We start from the raw sequence: 21,894 nt of genomic DNA, 5'->3' as shown, positions 1-21,894 counted from the left end.
AGGTGCTAAGTCCCACTTTCTCAGCCACAGCCCATAATCCTTTTTATATGATAAATAATTTTATTAAAAAGGAAATTTTGTGAGAGGGAAAGCAAGTTTCCAAAAAAAAGAGCATGGCTCTTTGCTCCCTTCTTAGCTAAAGATTAACATCTGAATTATTTTCCTTAAAGAGTGGTAAGGGCCTGTTTGATTTTGAGGGAAGAGGGAAATACCCTTGCAAAAAGGTCATTATTACCTTTTCCCCTGTTTGAAATTTCAAATGCATTTTCCTCTCGAAAATTGGTCCAAAAAAGCTGACTTACATTTGTGGACCCCACTGTGATCTACCTGACATATCCACACTGTTCATCTGTTTTATCAGAAGATTTTAGGGCCTAAGTCCAAAATTGAGATAAATGAAATGCCCAAGTGGCCCATATCAAGGGAAACAATGGCCTTAAACGTCCGCCATTAAAAGTTATTTTGTTTATTGGGCCCACATTACTGTTTATTTGTCATCTAACCTGTTCATGAGGTCATAAAAACATTGATAAGGTGTAAACACAAATATCAGCTTCAGCCAAATATTCTAAGGGCCACATAAATTTTTACACGGCAAGCATTCAATTTCCACTGTTTCCTGTGGTGTGGTCCACTGGAGGTTTGGATCTGCATCATTTTAGGGTTCATGGCCTAAATGAGGTTGACGTATAGGATGAACAGTGTTGATACATCACGTACATCACAGTGGGCCCTATATTCATTTGGCAGCCATCCTTAATTGTAACGCCAAAAAGCTAAGCCGTCAACATAGGCGCAAGAAACGATGGGGTAATTCCCTGGTAAGTAATTATTACTTATTTCCCAGGTAATTACCATTTACTTCAAAAATCAAGCAGGCCCTAAATGGAACTTTAGCCCAAGGGCAGCAGAGATTCTTCATTGACAACAAAAACATAACTCCCGAGGAATGGCACCTTCCATCCTCCCCCATTTAGTGATGTCCACATAGGCCCCTCAACTACTCCAAAGTCCCAACAGCTTGCCCCAAAAGATACAAAGTGCTTCTCAAAAGGAGAAGGAAGAAGCTACTAATGCATCACTTGAAACCATGTGAATACTGCCATTGACATGCCTAAGGATAATACCCCCAACTAATGAGAGGATTTCCACCCGTGGTTCCATAAAAATTAAGCTTCCCAGCACCCACAAGGAAGGGGACCAACAAGGGCTGTGGAGACTCACACTTCACATAAGATCTACAAATGTTCCTTGTTGAAAGGTTGATGCTGAATAAGGCCCATAGGCCCCAATCACGTTTTTACTATTATAAATAAGAGTAAAGGGCTAAGGTTTCAATAGACCGCATCTCATGTTCTTACTCTCTCTCTTTCTCAAGCTCATGTTCTTACTCTCTCTCTCTCTCTCTCTCTCTCTCTCTCTCTCTCTCTCTCATTGTTTCTCTCTTCCATCTTTCTACTCATTTCTTCTTTTCATTATAGCTTGTCATAGGCCCTCAAGATTAACACAATGTAGCTGCATAACATGGTATTAGACTCTCTCATTGTTTCTCTCTTCCATCTTTCTACTCATTTCTTCTTTTCATTATAGCTTGTCATAGGCCCTCAAGATTAACACAATGTAGCTGCATAACATGGTATTAGAGCCCAAGTGCTCTTAAGGTTTCTTCTTCTCTTTATAAGGTTTCTTCCTCTTTTTTTAGGGTTTCTTCTTCTTCTAGGGTTTCTTCTTATTTTCTCTTTTCTTCTTTTTCCTTCATTTTTTTTATTCTTCAATACTTTTTTAAAGATTTTTCTGAAGGACTTGATAATTTTTGTGTTGCCTTAACTAGATTGATTTCTTTTATGAAGCAAATTTTGTGCTGCCTTAGCTAGGGTTTGCTATTTTTTTTTATTAGAGAATATTTTTGGGCATTTTTTGTATTTCCCATCATAATCCTCGGTGGTTCCCCTCTTTCCTTTTTCTTTTCTTCTTTCTTTTCTTCTTTTTCCTCTTAACTCTATGAGTTTATGTTAGCCCTTGGTCCAAGTTGAGCCTTATTAGGATGCTCCAGCTAGAGGGGAAGTGTTGAAAGTTTAATAGTTGAATAAGGTCCATGGGCCCAAGTCCACGTAAGGCCCATTGGTCCCTATTCACGTTTTTAAGATTATAAATAAGAGTAGAGGGCTTGGTTTTCAATAGACCCTAAGCATCTCACGCATTCTTGCCATCTCTCTCCTCTCTCTCTCACATTGTTTCTCTCTTCCATCTTTCTTCTCCTTCTTTCTTCTTCTTCTCATTGTAGCTTCTCATAGGCCCTCAAGATTAGCACAATGTAGTTGTTAAACATTCCTTGGCTCTAACCTTGAAATCCTGCTAAGAGTGCAGGATGACTGAGCCTAGAAAATTATTCCTTCTTCAATGATCTCTCTCAGTTGTGCCTCAAAGTTCATCACATAAAAATCCCCAAACCATGTCCGTAAATCAACCCAAAGATAGCAATGCAACATCTTAATAGCCTCTAAAACCAAACTTCAACTTGTAATCAAGCCCCACCACAAACCTGAATACATTTCCACAACCTTACCATCCTAACCCACTCCCTCACCAAACTGTAGTGTATCTTCGGTTGTAAATCCCATCCCCATAGCACCAAACCATATTCCCACCATTCATATACCAGCAATGCCCAGATTGCAGCCTATTTTCAGGCCTTCAACCCATATAATAACCCTAATGATGTGTTCCAGTGATGGGTGGAAATGAGTTGGGTCCATTTTTGTCTGTAACCCTGCACTAATGGCCTTTTCTTTCTTTTTTCCCTCTTTAGGTGAAAATAACATAAAGTAAAAATAGCCCGAGTGTTGTCTTTGATTTAAAATAATTACATTTTCGACAAATAGTCTCTCCTCTCCTCTTTCATCAAGAATACCTACCATCTCTCCTCTCTCTCACCATCTCCATCGAAACCCAATCGCCAGTGCCTAGAAAGACTTATTGCCTCTCTCTCTCTCTCTCTCTCTCTCTCTCTCTCTCTCTCTCTCTCTCTCTCAAAGAGAAGAACATATTGAGGCCAAACGCAAAATTCTCAATATCATATCTTTTACTTTTCCAATATTTTTCTTGTTAAGATGCCTTTGAGAGGTGGACATACCTATTCTTGGTACAGTTATTCCTATTGAAGTTCTTGTACAAGCTATGATTTGTTAGACTGTATTGTGGAATGTAGGATCGTTTATGTACCAATTATGGAGATCATAAAACTAAATCTAAATTTGAAATGCATACTTGGATTGGAAGCCATTCTTACTTTTAGCATTGACAAGGATATTTCTTGATCAACTTGGCCTTCCGCACCTTACACCCTTTTGAAAACCCTTTTTAATGAAACTTGAGTTTTCTGTACGTGTGGGGGAAGGGACTAAGACTTGTATTTATAGAAGAGGGGCCTGGAGTAGTTCAACCCATTACAACTACTCCCCCCTCAAGAGTCTCCACACTAGATAAAATCCATGTATAATTAAAGTACTATGGATACATAACATAGTCCAAGCGCACCACCGCATTACGTATCTGAATCGATCACAACTATTTTGGGGACCACCGATATGTTCAATCAAAATATCCAACAATTAGATCATCCAAACCATTGATCACATGGGGCCCACCTAATATAAGTCTTACATTCTCCCACTTGGGCCACACTAATCATCAAGAAAAACAATGAAGTTTTTTTTAAACAATTTAACAAACACATTTGTTTGAAACTTCCTAATGCATATCCCCTAGATTTTAAAAACACCATTGTTGGATTACATGCGCAACACTTCTTAGACTTGGTCCAATAAGACCATCGATACTGTATCATGGTAGTCAACACAATATTTATTTTTTCCGAAGTGAGATGAATTATGGTCACGAATAACAGTAACCTTAACGATATAGATCAAAGAAATGGAAGTGTGGTATGAAGATTACATGTCTAATGTGATAATATGTGCCTATCTCCAAGTGATTTTACTGTCTTTGTTAAGAGTTTCACATGTCTCATTCCACTTGCTTAAAAAACGAATGTGCACACTGAAGGAGAAGTTCAAAATAAACTGTATAATAGAATTGTCAAAATAAATGAGATGTCTAAATGTCTGTATATGAACCAGATTAAACTAAAGCTCCCATGAACCCAATACTTCTTTGAGGTCAACAACTCCCACTGAAGGCATGCCTCATAAGTAGCGTGACAAAATGGCCATTAGGGAGCAGATCTACCATCATTTACTTCTCATTGATGAATTCTACAGATACTAGACAATTCTATATTGAGTAAAACTTGAAGCAATATCGCATTATGCGTAGGCTTAAGATAAGCTACGTATTTTACTTCCACAGTAGGTGAAGCCATACTATTTCATGCCCTTCATGATATAATTTCATTATGAAAACAAATCTAGAGATAGAATTCATACTATTAAGGCAGTCCAGAATGTTTGCCTGTATGCCCAATCGATTCCAAATGATTGGATTTTTAATGTGTGAGTGAAGTCCATTATCCATTTGTTAAAAGCACAACTCTAACATTGATACTGAAGATGATGTTTTCTTAAAAACCAATGCCTCTACTCATAACCCCGTTTAGTTTTTAATAACCATTTGTTACCAATTGGCTTAATCCCCTTGGGTCATTCAACAATATGCAAGATTTTATTATCCTTCATGGTTTTCAATTCATCTTTATGGCATTAATCTGGAGAGTTAGCACTCTCACTATTTTTAGTATCCTTAATAAACCTTGAGTTTCTAGTATCCACAAACCTAATCAATTCTGATGGAGTGTGAGTGACAATAGAATCTAGAACCTTTTAACCTTTTTATGCATCCAACAAGTAACTATTTTGGGGTCAAGTTTCTTTCTTGCGGGTTAAACACTTGACTTCTACAGGACAATCCCATACATGAAGGTGTCGCAAAATAAAATTTTCGATACAACCTTGCTTAATACTTGATTAAGGATGTGCATTGTGAATTATGTGACAATGTTACCGTCCTGTGGGTATTCTATAAATTTAAAGGCCACTAAAGTAACTTATTTATCGTGTATAAGGCATGTATACAATATATCCATAATGAGAGTAGCCATCTAAAGGTGATAAAATACTAACACCCATCCCAAAATGCAACAGAGAACAATCCACAAATGCCTCTATGTATCAACTTTAAGAGTCCTACACTCTTAGTAGCACACTTCTAATGTCATGGTCTATTTGTACTTAATGCAATCAATACAAACTCTAGTCCGTAAAATCCAAGGACTGAAGAATTCCTTCTTACACAAGCTGTGACGGCGGGCACACGTGGGCAGACGCTGATGTGGGCGGGGCCTAAGGGTCTAGGCGAGCTACCAGTGGTTGGCAGGCTACTGTGTATGTAGTGGGAGGTTGAACGTTATCCCACATCGGAAGAGTTGTCCGAAGTAATGATGGTTATATGTGGAGTTAGTACCTTCATAGTATGAGGCCTCCTATAGGTGAGTGGCCTTGAGCTTCCGCTGAGCAAGAACAAATCCGTGAGGGTTGGCTGGGCTGATGTGGGCGGGACCATGGGAGCACCGGGTCTGGGCGAGCTACCAATCAATCGGGACCCAAAGCGGACAATATTGTACCTTAATTGGTATGAGGCCTTTTGGGGGAAACCCTGATAACAAAACCGTGCGGGCTGTGCCCAGAGCGGATAATATCATACTGTGCTGGTCGGGCTGTTACAAAGTAATTGCTGAATTTTCTAATCTAGGGTTAGGATATTGCTGGATTTTCATTTAGGGTTAGGTGATTGCTGAATTTTCTAATCCAGGGTTAGGATATTGCTGGATTTTCTACTTTAGAGTTAGGTTATTGCTGGATTTTCTGATTAGGGTTAGGATATTGCTGAATTTTCTAATCTAGGGTTAGGATATTACTGGATTTTCATTTAGGGTTACGTGATTGCTGAATTTTAGAATCTAGGATTAGGATATTGCTTGATTTTTTGCTTTAGAGTTAGGTTATTGCTGGATTTTCTTATTAGGGTTAGGAGATTGCTGAATTTTCTAATCTAGGGTTAGGATATTGCTGGATTTTCTGCTTTAGAGTTAGGTTATTGCTGGCTTTTCTGATTAGGGTTAGGAGATTGCTAAATTTTCTAATCTAGGGTTAGGTTATTGCTGGATTTTCTAAAGGTTCTTGCTGTATTTTCTGATTTAGTTAGTGAGATTATTAATGGAAGGTTGGATGATAGAGATACTTTAGTTTTGTTTAAATTCATACGTATTGTCATCGGTTTCTCTCTGTCCCTTAAAAAGTCCGCCCGCTACCTGTTTGACAAAACGTTTAAAAGAATTATCCTTCCTCCTTTTGATGTAGTTAATTCTTGAGAAAAAGCACGCTTGTGGCATGAAGTCTTATAGTGGAATGAATCCCGGATTAAATTTAGATTGGCTAAGTCATGTGCATATCATATGCATGGTTCATAGTTAATATATCATTGTATGATTGAGAGTGAATGATTCATATCATGGTATGGTGATCATATTGGGTTGTGTTGTGACAAACGATGTGTCTATGAATAGTATGTGAACCGTCTAGATACAGGATGCATTACATGAGACCCCTATGAGAAACTTAAAATTCATGAGGAGACCACATGAGGAAGGTCATCCTTTGCTTGTCTTGAAAAACATGATCTATTGTGCTTGTGTGTGGACTCATGCATACATGCATACAGTGATTGTAAATGCGATGAAACATATTTTGTTATGACATGAGTTGGACACCACACCGAAAATGTGTACTTCAACAGGACATGATTAGAGGGTCCGTGGGTGAAAGTCCCTAAACCCCGATTGGTACCATTGGGAGCAACTAATGCCTAGACCGGATGGAAGAACAAAGCGCAGGAATGCCGAAATACCAAAGTAGGCAACGACTCCCACCGACGCGTGTCGATTGGTTGAGAGGTTTGACCTGACCTGCTTATGGGCAAGGAAAGATAGGTTGTGTGTGACGAGCTCGTAAATTGTCCACTATCGTTTTGTCAGGCGACTTATAACTTCTCGTTGTTAGGCAGATAGTGAGGTTCAACACAAGTAGGTTAGACTAGTTCGGCCCGTGAACTATGTAGTCCCACCTCTATAATTGACCATGGTGGAAAAGTCTATACAAGTGGGTAGCAATCATATGCGAGTCCCACCTCTGTTTCAGACTTTAGTGATCCAATTGGGAAATGTGGAAAGTTGTGGAAACATTAAAAGAGTATGTATGTTACAAGTAGGTAGAAGTCCCACCTCTGTATATAAAAATGATTTGGAACATAAAAAGTGGCATAATGCATTGTATCTTTATTTTATTGTTATCGATCCAAAAGGCCTGTGCATTCCTATGCATTATATGAATATGACATGAAACATGCATTTTCACTGCACACACGCACTCACTGGGCTTAGTAGCTCAAGCTTTCTTTTCTATTTTTTTATAGGTGAGAGTAGGGAGCTGCAGGAGTGGAGGCTACAGACTCCAGTTGTCCTTTTTTGTTTTGTACATATCAGTGTATATATATTTTTGTAATACCCTGAATATGTACATCAAGTATAGTAAATATGATATGGTTTATGTTTTGGTTTTGCCTTGATGTGCTTAGTTGTACATAGTAATATATGTTGAATATGATGAAATTTTGAGAAATGATACGTGTTTATCGTCTTTACTTTCAAAAATCCTCCTTGTGGAGCCCCACTTATGGGACTTAGTATGTGATAGTTGGAAGTCCCAAAATTGGAGTTCTACGGAGGTTGTCAACCAAAATTTGGTGTTTAGTAATCATGGATTACCAACACTAGATTTAGGGTCGTGACACAAGCCTTTCCATCATCTCATGAGAGAGATGGCCCAATTGCATGTGCGACAAGGAATTTTCATTCTCTATCTTTGCTGGTGTTACTCCCATTTCCATGTAAAGAACTAATGCTAAAGACGTATGAGACATTTAGGTCCAATCGACAAAAGTTATTAACCAAAATGCCAATGTCAATCACATTCAAATTATAATAAATTCCAAGCTTCCCATTTTCAAATTTAAACACAACCATAACCATATTGTCTAAATAAGAAAATAGAAACTAAATTTGCACCTTATGGAAGGTACATAAATAGTATCTACTAGATCTAAAATTTGGCCTCATCCTAACCTAAGCCTACGAACTTTAATTGCCTCCTTGTCTGCTTTAATGCCATTGACCACATAGACTAATTTCTCAACTTCAGTTGGTTTCTAGCTCTGCAACAGATCCTACATGGAATTACATATATGAATAAAAATACTGTAATCTAGTCACTGAGAGTTTATTAACACATTTACTATATTAGATTCGAAAATAGACCAAAACAAGATCTTTATCGTTCTTTACGAGTCATTGTTTAAACAATGCATTCCTTCTTTTAATGGTTTGGCTTCTTACAAAAGAAGTAGACATCCTTCTTAGCTTGGTTTTCTTTTATTGATCTTCAGGTTGAGGCTGCCCATCAATTGTAGACTTGAAGCCTGTTTTCCAATATTTGGTTTCTTTTTCTTATTCCCACTTTATCCTTATTTAGTAGAGGTCGCAAGATGTACATTATGTGTCATTCCCCACCTATTAAACCTTTCTTCTTCTCGAATGTGGTGAGCAATCAACTCAATCAATGTCCACTTCTCCTTTTGACTTGTCCTTTTGAGTGTTATAGTTTATTTGAAATGAACCAAACTAAGGAGGAAGAATTTTCAAAATTAGGAAAACCAGGAGTTCATCTTCTATGTTTAAGCCTAGTGCATGAATTTTGAAAACTACATCAGACAACTCTAAGATATACTCTCAGATATTTTCATGGCCATTATAAGATATAGTAGTCAGTTTTTGCAGAAGTGAACTTGTATGTGCTTTATCCGATTTCTGAAATCGGTTTCCAATTTTTGAAATCGGTTTCCAATTTCGGTCAGGAATTCCTTGGCATTCGGTGTGACACCCTTTATTGCCTTAGAGATCGAATACCTCATGAACTTGAGATGCATTTTATTGGACCTAAGACAAGTTTTGTAATATGCAATTTCTGACTCCAAATTGATGTTAGATAGCTTAGGAGGTTCACCCTCTTTCAAGGTAAGGTTCGAGTCCATGCAACCTAAGACAATCTCGACGGACTCTCTATTTAGGATAATTAGTTCCGGTTAGAGTTAGAATGGAATTGTTCGAGATGGAATGTTGAAAAGTTCATAGCTATAGTATAAAACAAGCACACTTACAAGAATTAATAAACACGTCCTATCTAAGCAATGCATGAATACAAATTGAATATCAAGCACTACACTATCATTCAATTGATTGAGGCCTTCAATTGAATTACTAAGAATAATGATGGGCCTACTTCATCAGCTCGGGCAAGAGCCTAGCATATCATCGTGACTCCTTTGGGGGTAGTCACGGCACATAAGTGGTTCTACTAAACATGAAGCTAATCAATGCTAATCATATAAATCTAAGACGCCCATCACCTTTAGGTGAAATGGATCTCTTAGACTTATATTACTGGCACCAATCACTCCACACAGCTCCCATCTTGCCAAACGATGATACTTCTTTATTCCGACCAGTGTTTTAAATAGCAAATAGCGTATAGCACAGTGTTCACCCCTTTGAAGCGTGAGGCATAATCTACATAGCCTGTAGCGTAAGCTACACACAACTTCTAGATTTTTAATCAAGGTGCTTGGTTGCACCAATGTCTTGATTTTCTATACCAGATTAGACTGATTAATAATGAAATTTAACAAAATTTCATGATATTTGGAGTAACCTAAAGTAATAGGAAAGGGCAATGATTAAGCATAAAGGTAAAGAAAAAGCAATGAAACTGATTTAATATTGTTATTTATATTATTTTGCTAAAAGCATTACAAAGGTTAACTATTTTTTATTGAAAATGGAAAGATAACAAATCATTGAAAATATCATGTGAGCTACATAGCATGTAGCGTAGTCTACGTAGCGTGTAGCGTATGCAAATTATGCTGTAGCATAGGCTACATGCAACTTAAGCTATTTTCATGATCTATGTAGCATTGAGGCTATACTACGCTACGCGGTGTACGCTAAACGCTACACAGCGTAGCTATTTAAAACATCAGTTCGGACCATCTTTTGCAATCGACAAAATGCAACTTGATGCAACACCAAGATGGAGAATTACTAAATTCCATGTACACAAGCTTAGAAACAAAGATCTTCACCGATTGAAGTCACTTTGGCGGCTAGTATAACCAGCTCCAATCTTCGTATCATCCAGACTCAAGGATTGCTACATGGTTATGCCTTCAACGGACCATCACAAGAGGTCTGATTTGGTTCAAGATTTAGTTGATGTTGACCGCCTATAGACTAAAAACTATCTTCCTCAAAATAACGGTTGGATTAATTCTTTAATGGCCAACTTTTGATGTCAGCCATGAAGTATAGGTAATGGCCTTATTTTGGATCAGATCATAACTCAATTTTGATACACCACGTGTACTGAATTACCAGGACTATCTATTCAGTGAAACCCACCAACCGTCCATTTGTTGAACTGGGTTCACTTATACTAAAGATGATAGCCCAAGTATAATAAATTATAGTGGTCAAGAATATCATATATGGACTTTATGAACTTGGCCTTCCACACCTTGGACCCTTCCGAAAACCCTTTTCAATAGAACTTGAGTTTTCTGTACCTGTGGGTGAGGGGACAAAGGCCTCTATTTATAGAAGAGGGGCCCGGAGTGGATCAACCCATCACAACTACTCCCTCAGGAGTCTCCACACCAGATAAAATCCATGTCTAAAAAAAGTACCGTGGATACGTAACACAGTTCAACCACACCACCGCATTACATATCTGAACCAATCACAACTGTTACGGGGCCCATCAATATGCTCAATCTAAATGTCCAATTGTTAGATCATCCAAACCATTGATCACATGGGATCCACCTAATAGAAGTCTTACACAATTATCCTTTTCCATCTTCCTATCGTCACAATCCCTATCCCTCTTTTGTTTTCCATTTAGATCCCCGTCCTCACCATGATGGTTCTTACCCATATTTCTATCACACTAATCCTGACTTGTCTTCCTATGATTATTATGGCGAGACATATCGATAACCCTCTCCTCGCTCTATAATGCCATAAGGTGTTGGTTATTTGCAAAAACCTTGTCGTAGAGCCTATCCAAGGAATGAAAGAAGATCAAGTGGTCAAAGGGATGAGATTAGTCAATGAATATATCAAAAATCTAAAAGCCGTTGTACAAGCCTATCATCAACCTAAAAAAGAAAAGTCAAATGGAAGATCTAAAGGAAGACGTATCAAAAAGCACTGGGATCCAAGATCAATTCACCATTGAATTGATCATTGAATCCAGAAATGGCTCTATTGATGAATTAACAACCAAATCAGGTGAAAGCTCAAGTAGATCAAGAGGAGCTAATAAATGATTTGACAAAGGAGCAAATTGACTTGAATGGTTGAATCAAAGGATGAAATAGTAGAAGACTTAAGTGCCAAGGTGAGAGAAAGGATCAATTGCTTCACGATCATACTTGAGAATTATATAGCGTCTATGAAAGTTAAAATGGATGCTTGATCCCATCTTAATGATGATTAAAGAACATAGAACAAAACCTGTAATGACAATGACGACACTACAACAATAGGAAATGGATCGAGAGCAACAAATGAAGTCGCGATCGACATTCCAGCCATCTAGGCCCACAAATCCACTGTTGCAAAAAAAGTCAAAGTCATTACACAGGGCGTGGAAGACTATAAAGAAGCACGGAAAAAGATGATGGCATGATCCACAACAACATCCTATGATCAAGAGTCCAATCCAACATGGATGACTAGTCAAGGCCGAAGAAGATGCATTGAAAGATGGATCGACGCAATCGGTCATTACTGACTATCAACTCTAGGAGCTCTTTCAAAGTCATGAGAAAATGATGTATCCAAGATGTGTCCATGCCACTGTAGACACCCCATTTGGCCATGGAATGATTGATTGCACTGGAATCGTACAGATTGCATTCCTTAAAGAACTCGAAACCCTAAAACCCTGTGTAAGCCCATATAAGTTCATATAAGACCATCACAGAACACCCCAACTCAATCCAAAACCAACCAGAGCATCATCCAAGCCATCTAAATACCAAAATAAAGCAAGATAGACACTTTGATGGTAGAGGAAATCTAAATTCCATTGGCACCTTTCTGCATCTGTGAGCTAACATGTGTCCCCACAATAAGCAGCAAATGAATTATGCATTGGGATTCAGGTAAAAAATAAGTAGCATAAATCTAATTTCCGCTACCCTCTTTTCTCCTCCAAAAGTTGCCAAGCGTCCATAAGATGAAAAACAAGTCAACCATGCCTAGAAACTCAAGTCAAAGGACCCCTAATTTTCTCTAAAAATTGTGACAATCTAAAAAAAGGCCAATTAGTTTGACGTCAAGATTAGGTGAACCACTACTGGTGGAAATTGGATTCTACTTAATGACTCACCCAATTATGACATCATTACTAAAATTTCTTAATCCCTACAATAACCACCCTTATCATAAGCCTTTTCCAACCTTATTTTTTAAAATAAATAAATAACCTATTTTCCCTTAACGTTCACCTAAATTAATAAGCCTACCACCTCTACCAACCAATGAGAGAATGACATGTGTCCTTAAGATTTCCAAGAGCCAATCACAACTAGTGATATAGTCTTTTGCCTCTAACCTTCACCAAAATGGCATCACCTCCACCTATTTAATTCCCTCACCCCCCCTCATTCTCACACACGCCTAGTACATATGTTAAGCCCGGCCATAAGCCTCCCCCTCCTTAGCATTCCTATTAGCTTCTCCAATAAAACCCCTTGAGGTGGGTCATAAGAGTATAGTTTGGACAAAGAGCTCAACCATCTTCTCCTATGGAGGCGTACTGGTGTTCTTCCTTCCTAGATCATATCTCCATATAGGACCCTTCATCTTGCGATCCAGATTCCATTGAGTAGGGTTTGGGATTTAAGATCTTTGATCATCTTTTCCTATGGAAGAGTATCAATGTTATTTCTTCCCCACTCGCATCTCTAATGTTCGGTCAATCTGAGTGGTTTCTTTTATTGATTTACTTACATTGCTTTACATTTACTGTGTTGCTACATTTTCCTTTTCATATATCCCCTGCCATATTTATATTTCATTTCTTTATTTACTTTTAGGCAATAATCTAGAGATTAATTCCCAATCCTATAAAGTAGAGACTGTAGGATGCCTAACACCTTCCTTCTCCATAACCGAGACCCTTCCTCAAAATCTATGGCCATAGACCACACACGAAGTCATTCAAATCTAGCCCATTCATTTTGATCCTTTGGTCAAACATGGTCCTAAGGTGTCTAGCTTGTCGTAGATTCCAAGATGTTTTGCTAGTGACAACTCCAAAACCATCACACACATCACTCCACACACAACCCCGCTGCACCAAACCCTGTACCTACAGCCTCATAAGTTGGCTGATAAAAGATCAGGCCACCCAAAGGGTCCTAATCAAGGATTTGGATCATCCAACCACCCAATTTGAAGATTTGGCAACCTTTTGAGTTAAAATTGATCTAATGTCAAATTAATGGTTGTTTAGTTAGTTGTTAAAGTTAGAGTTAGTTGTAGCCACTTTTTTAGTATCAAATGATGTTTGAATGATAAGAAATTACTCCCTTTACAAGCCTATTGAGTAAGCTTTTAAATAAGCCCAAAATTATGCAATTCTAATATTGCTTTAGTGAGTCGTGACCAGTTAAAGCATGAATTGATTCAAAGGGGTTTATGGATATTTTAGTCATTTTTAATGTTTAATTGAAATATGGTTAGGATTATAAGCAATGGATGGCTAGGATTGTATTAGAGTCTCTTTTATAATGAGGAAAAGTATAAAACTTTTGGATTAATAAAATATATTTTTCTTTCTTGTCTTGAGATGGGATTAAATTTTCTATATGGTGCAATGACTAAGAGTTTTGTAGAGCAGCTCCAACTCTCAATTGTTGTTGTTCATTGTTCATTTGTGGTGTATTAGAGATCAAATTGTAGCACACAAGGAAAAGGTTTGCGCTTCTAGATTGGTATGTATTCATCCCCAATTAGAAGTTCAAATTCTTTTTCTAATCTTCCTTCATCATCATGTGAGGAGAGATTAAAGAGGTCAATCACAACAAACTTGCCATGTGGCATGTGTGCCACGTGCAATGTTCCGATTATCAGAGATATTATTGATAATATTGCCAATATTATCGGTATTGTTGAGGCAATACAAATAAACTAGTATAAAAAAATTCCAAGTATTGTTAATATATCGCTAAGTATTGCCACTGTATTGATATCACCAATGTTTTTGATTGTGTAAAATTCAGGTGTAACTTGTACCGACAATGTACCAGCGATATATCTATATCACCAAAAATCCATTTATTAAAATAAAAAAAAATACATTTCAATTTTTTTCTATGGGTGCATGGTTGTATTACAAAATGCATATTTGTACGCATGTATATGCATGCTTGCATGGATGGATGTATGGATCATGGATGTATGTATGTGATGCATGGATGGGTGGATGGATGGATGTATATATGTGTGTGTGTGTGCATGAATGGATGGATCATGCATGAGTGTATATATGTATGTGTCATTATATGTGTGTATGTACGCATTGATGGATGGATGGTTGGATGGATGGATGGATCATGAATGTGTATTTGTATGTATGTACGTGCATGCATGGATGGATAGCCATTTTACCTATGTTTCCCTAAGTCAATGATACATGCTTTTAGGCCCCCATTAAAGGGAAACTTGTTATTTGATTCCTAAATATGCAAATATGAGTCTTTTTAGCTATTATTTGATTCTTAAATATTGAAATATGTGTATTTTAGCATCTCCTGAAGTATCATTAAAAATTCCACCATTTTCCCATGTTTTCCTAATGTTTCCCTAAGTCAACACTACATGTTTTTAAGCCCCATTAAAGGGAAAATTATTATGTACGAGTCTTTTGCAATTGTTTGATTCCTAAATATGCATAGTTCAACATCTCCTAAATTTTAATTGAGAAATTCCACCATTTCCCCCCTATTTCCCTTAGTCAGCGATACATTTTCGTGTATCAGCAACAATATCGGTGATATCAATACATGTTTCCGTATCCCTAGCCAACGATACATGTAACGATACTGATACTACGAACACTGGCCACGTGGAACTTGTGTGTGACATCCAACCATATATTAGGTGGGCCTCTACATGAACATGATCAATCCCAAAAACCAGGCTTAATGAAATACATGTACATGTGTATGATCAATCCCAGATTTTGCATAAGTGTGCCATGTTTGCACATGTTTTGTGTTTTACCTCTTTAATCTCCTTTTTGCAAAAATCGCAAAGTGAACTATCAGTCTATTATGACAAATATACTTCTTAAAGATAGAAACAAATATGCAAATGCAATTCTTCAAATGTATTTCAAATTTGGAAGTCTAAAACAGATGAGTCTTGGAAACTTTCCAAAATGAAAGTCCGTGAAAGGAAAACAGATCAACTTAGTCTAAAGGAAAAGAGAAACTTTGAAACTGTGGAAAAGTGTGATGGATGATATTCAAGCACATAAATTACTTAGATTTTGCATACATGGAATTCAAATAATTCAAATCAAGCTGTCCACATTGTGCGTTCCAGTTTAGATGTATCCTGAACCAAAATTTATGCTTATTTGATTATATGACTATCTGATTGGTGGACATCTATTGGATGCTTTAAAAATTTTCAGTAGTCCTTTTTCAACAAATTAGTGCCCATAGTATAATTGTTTTACCAGTATAAGTTCTGACTTTTGGCTTGGAGATGGTAAGTACCACAATTTAGTCGGTTTAATGTGAGTTAATATATGCCTTGTTCGCAATTTCTGAGTGCCCACATATTAAGCATCATATGCAGCTGGAGTATTAAATAACTCCCCAAAGAAAAAGGAAAAGATGGCATCGAATCAAGTAGGGAAAGAGTACATACCATCATTACATTCTGCATTATCTAACATGTCAACTATTAGGGATGAAAATAGACCCTTCTCTGATGTTGCTGAAATGGAAGGCTCCTGGAATGCCTCCACAATGTTCTTTGGAGAAGATGCAGAATCATTTTTTGAAACTGTGGTATTACCATGGACATTTTCTAATATTCCTGATATTATAACTGAAGAAGCATCAACTTCATATAAAATGACATCTTCCAACGTGACAGAAGGCTCGGCAGTCCTGATTACCACTTCTATATCTGACATGCTTGTTGCATTGCTTGGGTTGAGATCATCCACATTACCAGATGAAACAAGGTCTTCATCATGTACAAACTCTGCAGCTAAGTTTTCCTCTAACAGGACATTTCGTGTGTGGCTAGATAACTCCAACGTAGAAGCATCCGTTCTACTGCAACCATCAGTGCAGTCAAATTTATGTTCCTCAAGAACAGCTGTACTGGCAAAAGGGGAATGTCCATCAAACACTTCTATACTTTCCGAAGCACCTCTAGTAGCTACTAGCATTTCTTTGAGAGCCTCATACTCCTCACATCTGACAGAATCATCAAAGGTTTCTTCATTTGTGTTCTTTGCATGAACTAAAGCCTCATATGCATTGTTTGAAATTCCAGAAAATGATCTTGCGATAACAGGTTTTACATTGGAATCATCCCTGAAGTTTCCTAAGTCGGCTTTCCTGCTGCTTAACTGACGTTGAAGACGGGCCTCTGTTTGCCTAGATGATCCCAAATCAACAGATGAAGAAGCTGAAGCACTGCCCTGCCCAGTAAAACTTTTCATAGCATTTGAATTATCCCTTGCGTAAGAGGGGTCATTGTAAGGTATATTTGTAGCAGTAAAAGCCCTTCCTTCAACAACAGGCCACTTGCTACTATTTGACCTTTTCAGTAGAAGTACAGAAATACCCACACCTTCTGAACTGCCGACCTTTAAGTTTGGATGGCCATTAAAATGTTGCAAATGTTGATTTGCAGTGACACACTCAGATTCGATATAACTAACATTTGGCTGGCCCAGAAGATGCTGATCATTCTCAGATTGCTGCTCCTCAAGATGTTGATCCCCTTCTGCCACCATCAACTGAAGAAAACTGTCTGGCAAGCAACCAAGGCCCTGCTCAACATGCCTTTCTTGTTGGTTGGGCATATCTTGATCGCTAGTCATTTTTGGCAATTTAGGTATTCCCATTGCAGGCTCCAATTCATCATGAAATTTATTTTCTTCCAAAGCCATCTCAGAGTGAATTGTGGTGCTCTGAGTGACTATCAATAGTCCGCTTTTCTTTGCGCATTCTCCACAAACATCAGCATTCCCATCCATTCTTTCCATGAAAAGGGAGTTTCTAACACACAAAGAGCAAGATGGCATCGTTTCATCACAACCAACATCTGAAAGTTCACCTGCATCATTTGCAGGTTCAGCAGCAGTTTCATCAATTGCAGCTGCCTCATAATTACTGGTTAACCTTTCAGACTCTCGTTTCTCGACGTTGCATATAATGCTTCCATCACAGTTTCCATGCCAATCGCAGGGTTTTCCATCACAGACTTCATGCTGAATATCTTCATTTACCTCCTCCACCTTATAAAAAATGAACAGTTCCTCTTGAGCATCAGGGAGGGACGCCTTTGCACATTCAGTAGCCAGATCATCAGTATCTGGTGCAAAACTGGCACCTTGCTCAGAGCTTGCATTACTGCTAGTTGAGACTGAAGAGTTTCTATGATGTGCAGATTTTGCTTTCCCAACATAGAAGGTGGTACTTGGGACACTTGATAAAAGTGGCCTAAACATATTCTGAGGAATTCTGTGATCATCCTGCACCAAAATATGGAGAAATGTAACTTTCACAAGGTGTAGGATGCAAATGGCAAAAAGCAAACCAGAATAGGAGTAAAACATACTAAACATGCAAGCGCACAGCTTTAGAACAGACCTCCCTGCTTGTGTAAAAATTAATAAACTGATAGCCTAAAATGAGTGCCAGTGATCTCACATGATTTTTACAGAATTAAACATAGAAAATGCAAAATTTTAGAAGTAGAATTCTCTTAAATGTAATTCTTGTGTGGGAAGTCCAAACTTGGAAATCTTTCTTTTTGATCAATAACATATTTTATTCAATGTCAAAAATCTATACTACTCCTTAAACTGGAGTCTATTTTCTTCCATTTTTATTTTCTCTGCCCCTACAAAAATAAAAAGCACTCCCTCCTAAACCATGTTTGATCAAAATCTCAAGGGCATTTTATTAAAATTCATGTACTTCAATATTTTGCTTTATTTAATTTTATTATCTATTTCTCCCACACCTAAAAGACAATTCTATAAAAATACTACTCAAAGCAAATTGCCTCCTCATTCTCCAACCCCATGAAATTATTAAAATACCCTTGTAAAGTGATTTATACATAACATATTAGTCATATTTCAGTGACTTTAGAATAATCTTATTCTAAAGTGATGTACAATGGGGTGTGTGTGTGAGAGTTGGCTCGGAAGAGTGGGCCCGCAGTATCTGACAGTCTACACAATTTTTGGAACCTTTGCAAAAGTCATTGATGAACGGCGTAGGTCCAATGGTCTGCCTAGACACTACAGGAGTAGAGAGGTCTGATCACCCATCTGATTCTACAGTAAAGATGGCCCCAAGTTATGATCAATTTTTTACATCATGTAAGGAATGGGCTGGATGGACATATATGATATGTTAATTCCCTCTCTATTTTTTCTCTTTGGACTCGTAATTACAGGATAATTTTCACAAGAGATCTCCTTCCTATTTTATAGGGAAGCGTCAAGGAGTTTGGATGAGGCAGGAAGTTATCCGGTTTCATCCGATCTCAGCCTTATCCAATCTAAGTTCGAAGCTGAATTCAAAATTTAACTTCAAACAACGGAGAGAAAACACAGATGAGGAAAAGAGGGAAACTCCCGTGGGACCCACCCCCAAACGGTTGCCCACAAGTGGGCCCCACAACACCATGTCCAACCGTGTGGATGGGATCCAACCGGTCTAGCAAGGTTGCCCCACTATGAAAGTTGGACAACCCAAAAATCAGTCCAGTCTAACTGTCACGCAGTCACCACGTGAAATTGGAGATTTTAGATGGTTGTCCATTATTTTTGTATGCTCCGGCCTACTTACTGATTTTATTGTCCTGATTTTTGGGACATCCAGTCATCATAGTGGGATTCAAGTAATGCATGGGTTGGATGGCATATACAGAAGACGGTGGACCCCACCATAGAAAAAATAAACAACCATTCAAAAACCCCCAAGATCACCGGTGTCCCACATGGTGGTTGGCTCAACCTCACTTTTGGATCTTCCAACTTTGAAGTTTGGGAATCCTATTGGATGATTAGTTGCCATAGATACAACGTGGGGAGCTCCAAACAGCACTTGTGTGTGTGTGTGTGTGAGTGATGGGTAGCGCTCACACAAGTGTAAGAAACAATCCATGTTATTTCCTCTACCTTGAAGACTTGGCATTTCAGGGATTACAACAATGACAGGGCTGGATTTCCAAACGTTTTTAATCAATGCATATAACTGTAATTAAGGCCCAAATAGAAATGCTTCTCTTATCAAGAGATCCTTGAAGCAACCAATGGATTTCATAAAGGTATTTGTGTCACAGTTATTAGGAAAAGGAGAAAAAACCCATTTTAATTATCTGGTTTTTTCTCTTGAAAGCTTGGATTTTTTATTTTTATTTTTGGTAATAATTAGATTTTCTATTTGGAGGAGAAAATAAAGACTGATTTTCTCTTCTTTGGGTTTTGACATGAAAAGCTATGGAATTTCACTCTGATGGGCATTAGATTATTTTTGTTGTTAGAGTTCGCTTGCTTTTCTAGGCATCTTATTAGATGTTTGACGAACCAAAAAATAATAATAATAATAATAATAACAATAATAAAGAAAAAAATAAAGTCCAGTTGCTTCATGGCTCCATGGTGGATGGGGTAGTCGTAGCCGTTGTTTTTGGACATAAAGGTTTGGGTCATATGAATTGGTCACGTGCTTCTCCAAAAGGCATCTCATATGTTCATAAAATCACAGGTTGTTGTACTGCTCATACATCAGGTTCTTGCTTTACTTTCTATATTTCCTGTCAATTTTGCAGATTTGGATTAGCTCTTACATTTCTTGGAAGAGGCCCGTGTTTCAAAACACCCAAACCATCAATATGCCCAGATCAAAGAATTCTAAACCTGGCCACCAAATAGAAGCTCACATAAGAGAATGCAGCACATCAGCACTGATCTATATTCAGCTGGACAAAGGTGGAATATTCAATGGCTAGGATCTTTCCATCTCAGAGTTTTTTCACGGATTGGTATCACTGAACCATGGGCTATGCTGATACAAGACTACAACCCAAGCAAACCTTGGATATTCTCATTTTCTCATCTTGAATTGTATTATAAATACTTCTTTCTCAAGTTCATCTGATATTAGTGGTTAATTTGCTCCATTGATCAGAAGGTTAGGATTGTCTAAATGTTCCAATTACCGTCATTTCAATGCCAACTTGAAAATCCACGGAATTGTGATCAGGGAATCTGGTTGTCATTACAGTTAAAATCTTGCCACCTTCCTCTTCGTTATTTCTAATAAACTTAATAAATTACAATTCTGTTCAATTGAGCATCCAAACAAGTCCTATTGGAAGTGTCACATCCTGGACTTGGGGTCCATCATAACAAAAAATTCCTCAGGGTGCATTTTGTTGCACCAAATCTGTGCAAAATATCATGAAATCTCATGATATTTGGTGCAGCCAACCACACGCTTGGCCTAGATTGAAATCATTTCACAATTTGTGGCCCACGAATCTTTCTAAGGGACCCTGGCTTGCTTCTTCTTGAATAGTGAGATGAATCAAGCACGCTACAGTGACTATCAGGGTTGATGTAGGGTGTATGTTTATGCTGAATGCATTGTCTGTGTTTTCCCAAAATATGTTGAGCCATTTGGCTCCTCGTATTGGGAGGACGTTCCCTGTTCTTTTATTTCTGATAAACTTATTGATTATCTGTCAAGAAGATAAAGGAGGATTTGGTGATTCCTTCTGATATGCAGCTGGATCCTTAATGGAACAACCTTACAGCAGCTGGATCCTTAATGGAACAACCTTACAGCTTTCAGCATATAATTAGGAGAAATGGTTATCCAACAAGATGATTACTAGGTTGAAAATGTAGGCATGAGTAAACAATATGTTCTTAGGCCAGAGTCATTTAGAGGAGTAAAGCACTAAAGAGTAATGTGCCTGCATATGCTATAGGGCAATGTCGTAACTATGTTGACTCTCCAGGTGTATGAGCATGCCATCTAAGCATGCAGGCCATCTCTTACATCAGCTTCTTACCTATGTCCACATGTTTATATGTTTTTTCTTGTCATGTACTGGATCCATGGAACAAATGATGCTCCCAAAGTGTTTTTGCATGCATATACTAGCGCTAAAAAATAGCTGGATCAGGCAGGCACTACAGTGGATGTCCTACACATGATAATGTAGCTATTAGGGGAAAACCTTTATTTATTTGTTATCATCATCTTGATTTTTTATTTGAGATAATCAGTATTTATATAGTATCAATGAATGTCCCAACGTAGATTTGATGTTATATGTGTTTTCTTTATGAACTGATATTATATCCACTGTTTTGAGTATTGGTATCAATGGATGTATCGCACCCTTGGGACGTGGAAACA

General features: G+C 37.8%; 1 protein-coding gene across 4 annotated transcripts in view; it reads right to left on the bottom strand.

Annotated features, from left to right (window-relative positions):
* Positions 1-21,894, bottom strand: part of LOC131239953 (uncharacterized) — a 68,242-nt gene that overhangs the window by 35,060 nt on the left and 11,288 nt on the right. For 3 of the 4 annotated variants that reach the window (XM_058237911.1, XM_058237909.1, XM_058237912.1), the window contains one exon: positions 16,136-17,981. In XM_058237911.1, coding sequence (XP_058093894.1) covers positions 16,136-17,981 — 1,846 coding nt within the window. The remainder of the gene's footprint in view (positions 1-16,135; positions 17,982-21,894) is intronic. The other variant, XM_058237910.1, reaches the window with a different exon arrangement.

The sequence above is a fragment of the Magnolia sinica genome, chromosome 3 (assembly GCF_029962835.1).
Source record: "Magnolia sinica isolate HGM2019 chromosome 3, MsV1, whole genome shotgun sequence".
Classification (NCBI taxonomy): Eukaryota; Viridiplantae; Streptophyta; class Magnoliopsida; order Magnoliales; family Magnoliaceae; genus Magnolia; species Magnolia sinica.
The sequence above is the reverse complement of the archived record's forward strand: the minus strand, read 5'-3'. Positions and strand labels throughout refer to the sequence as shown.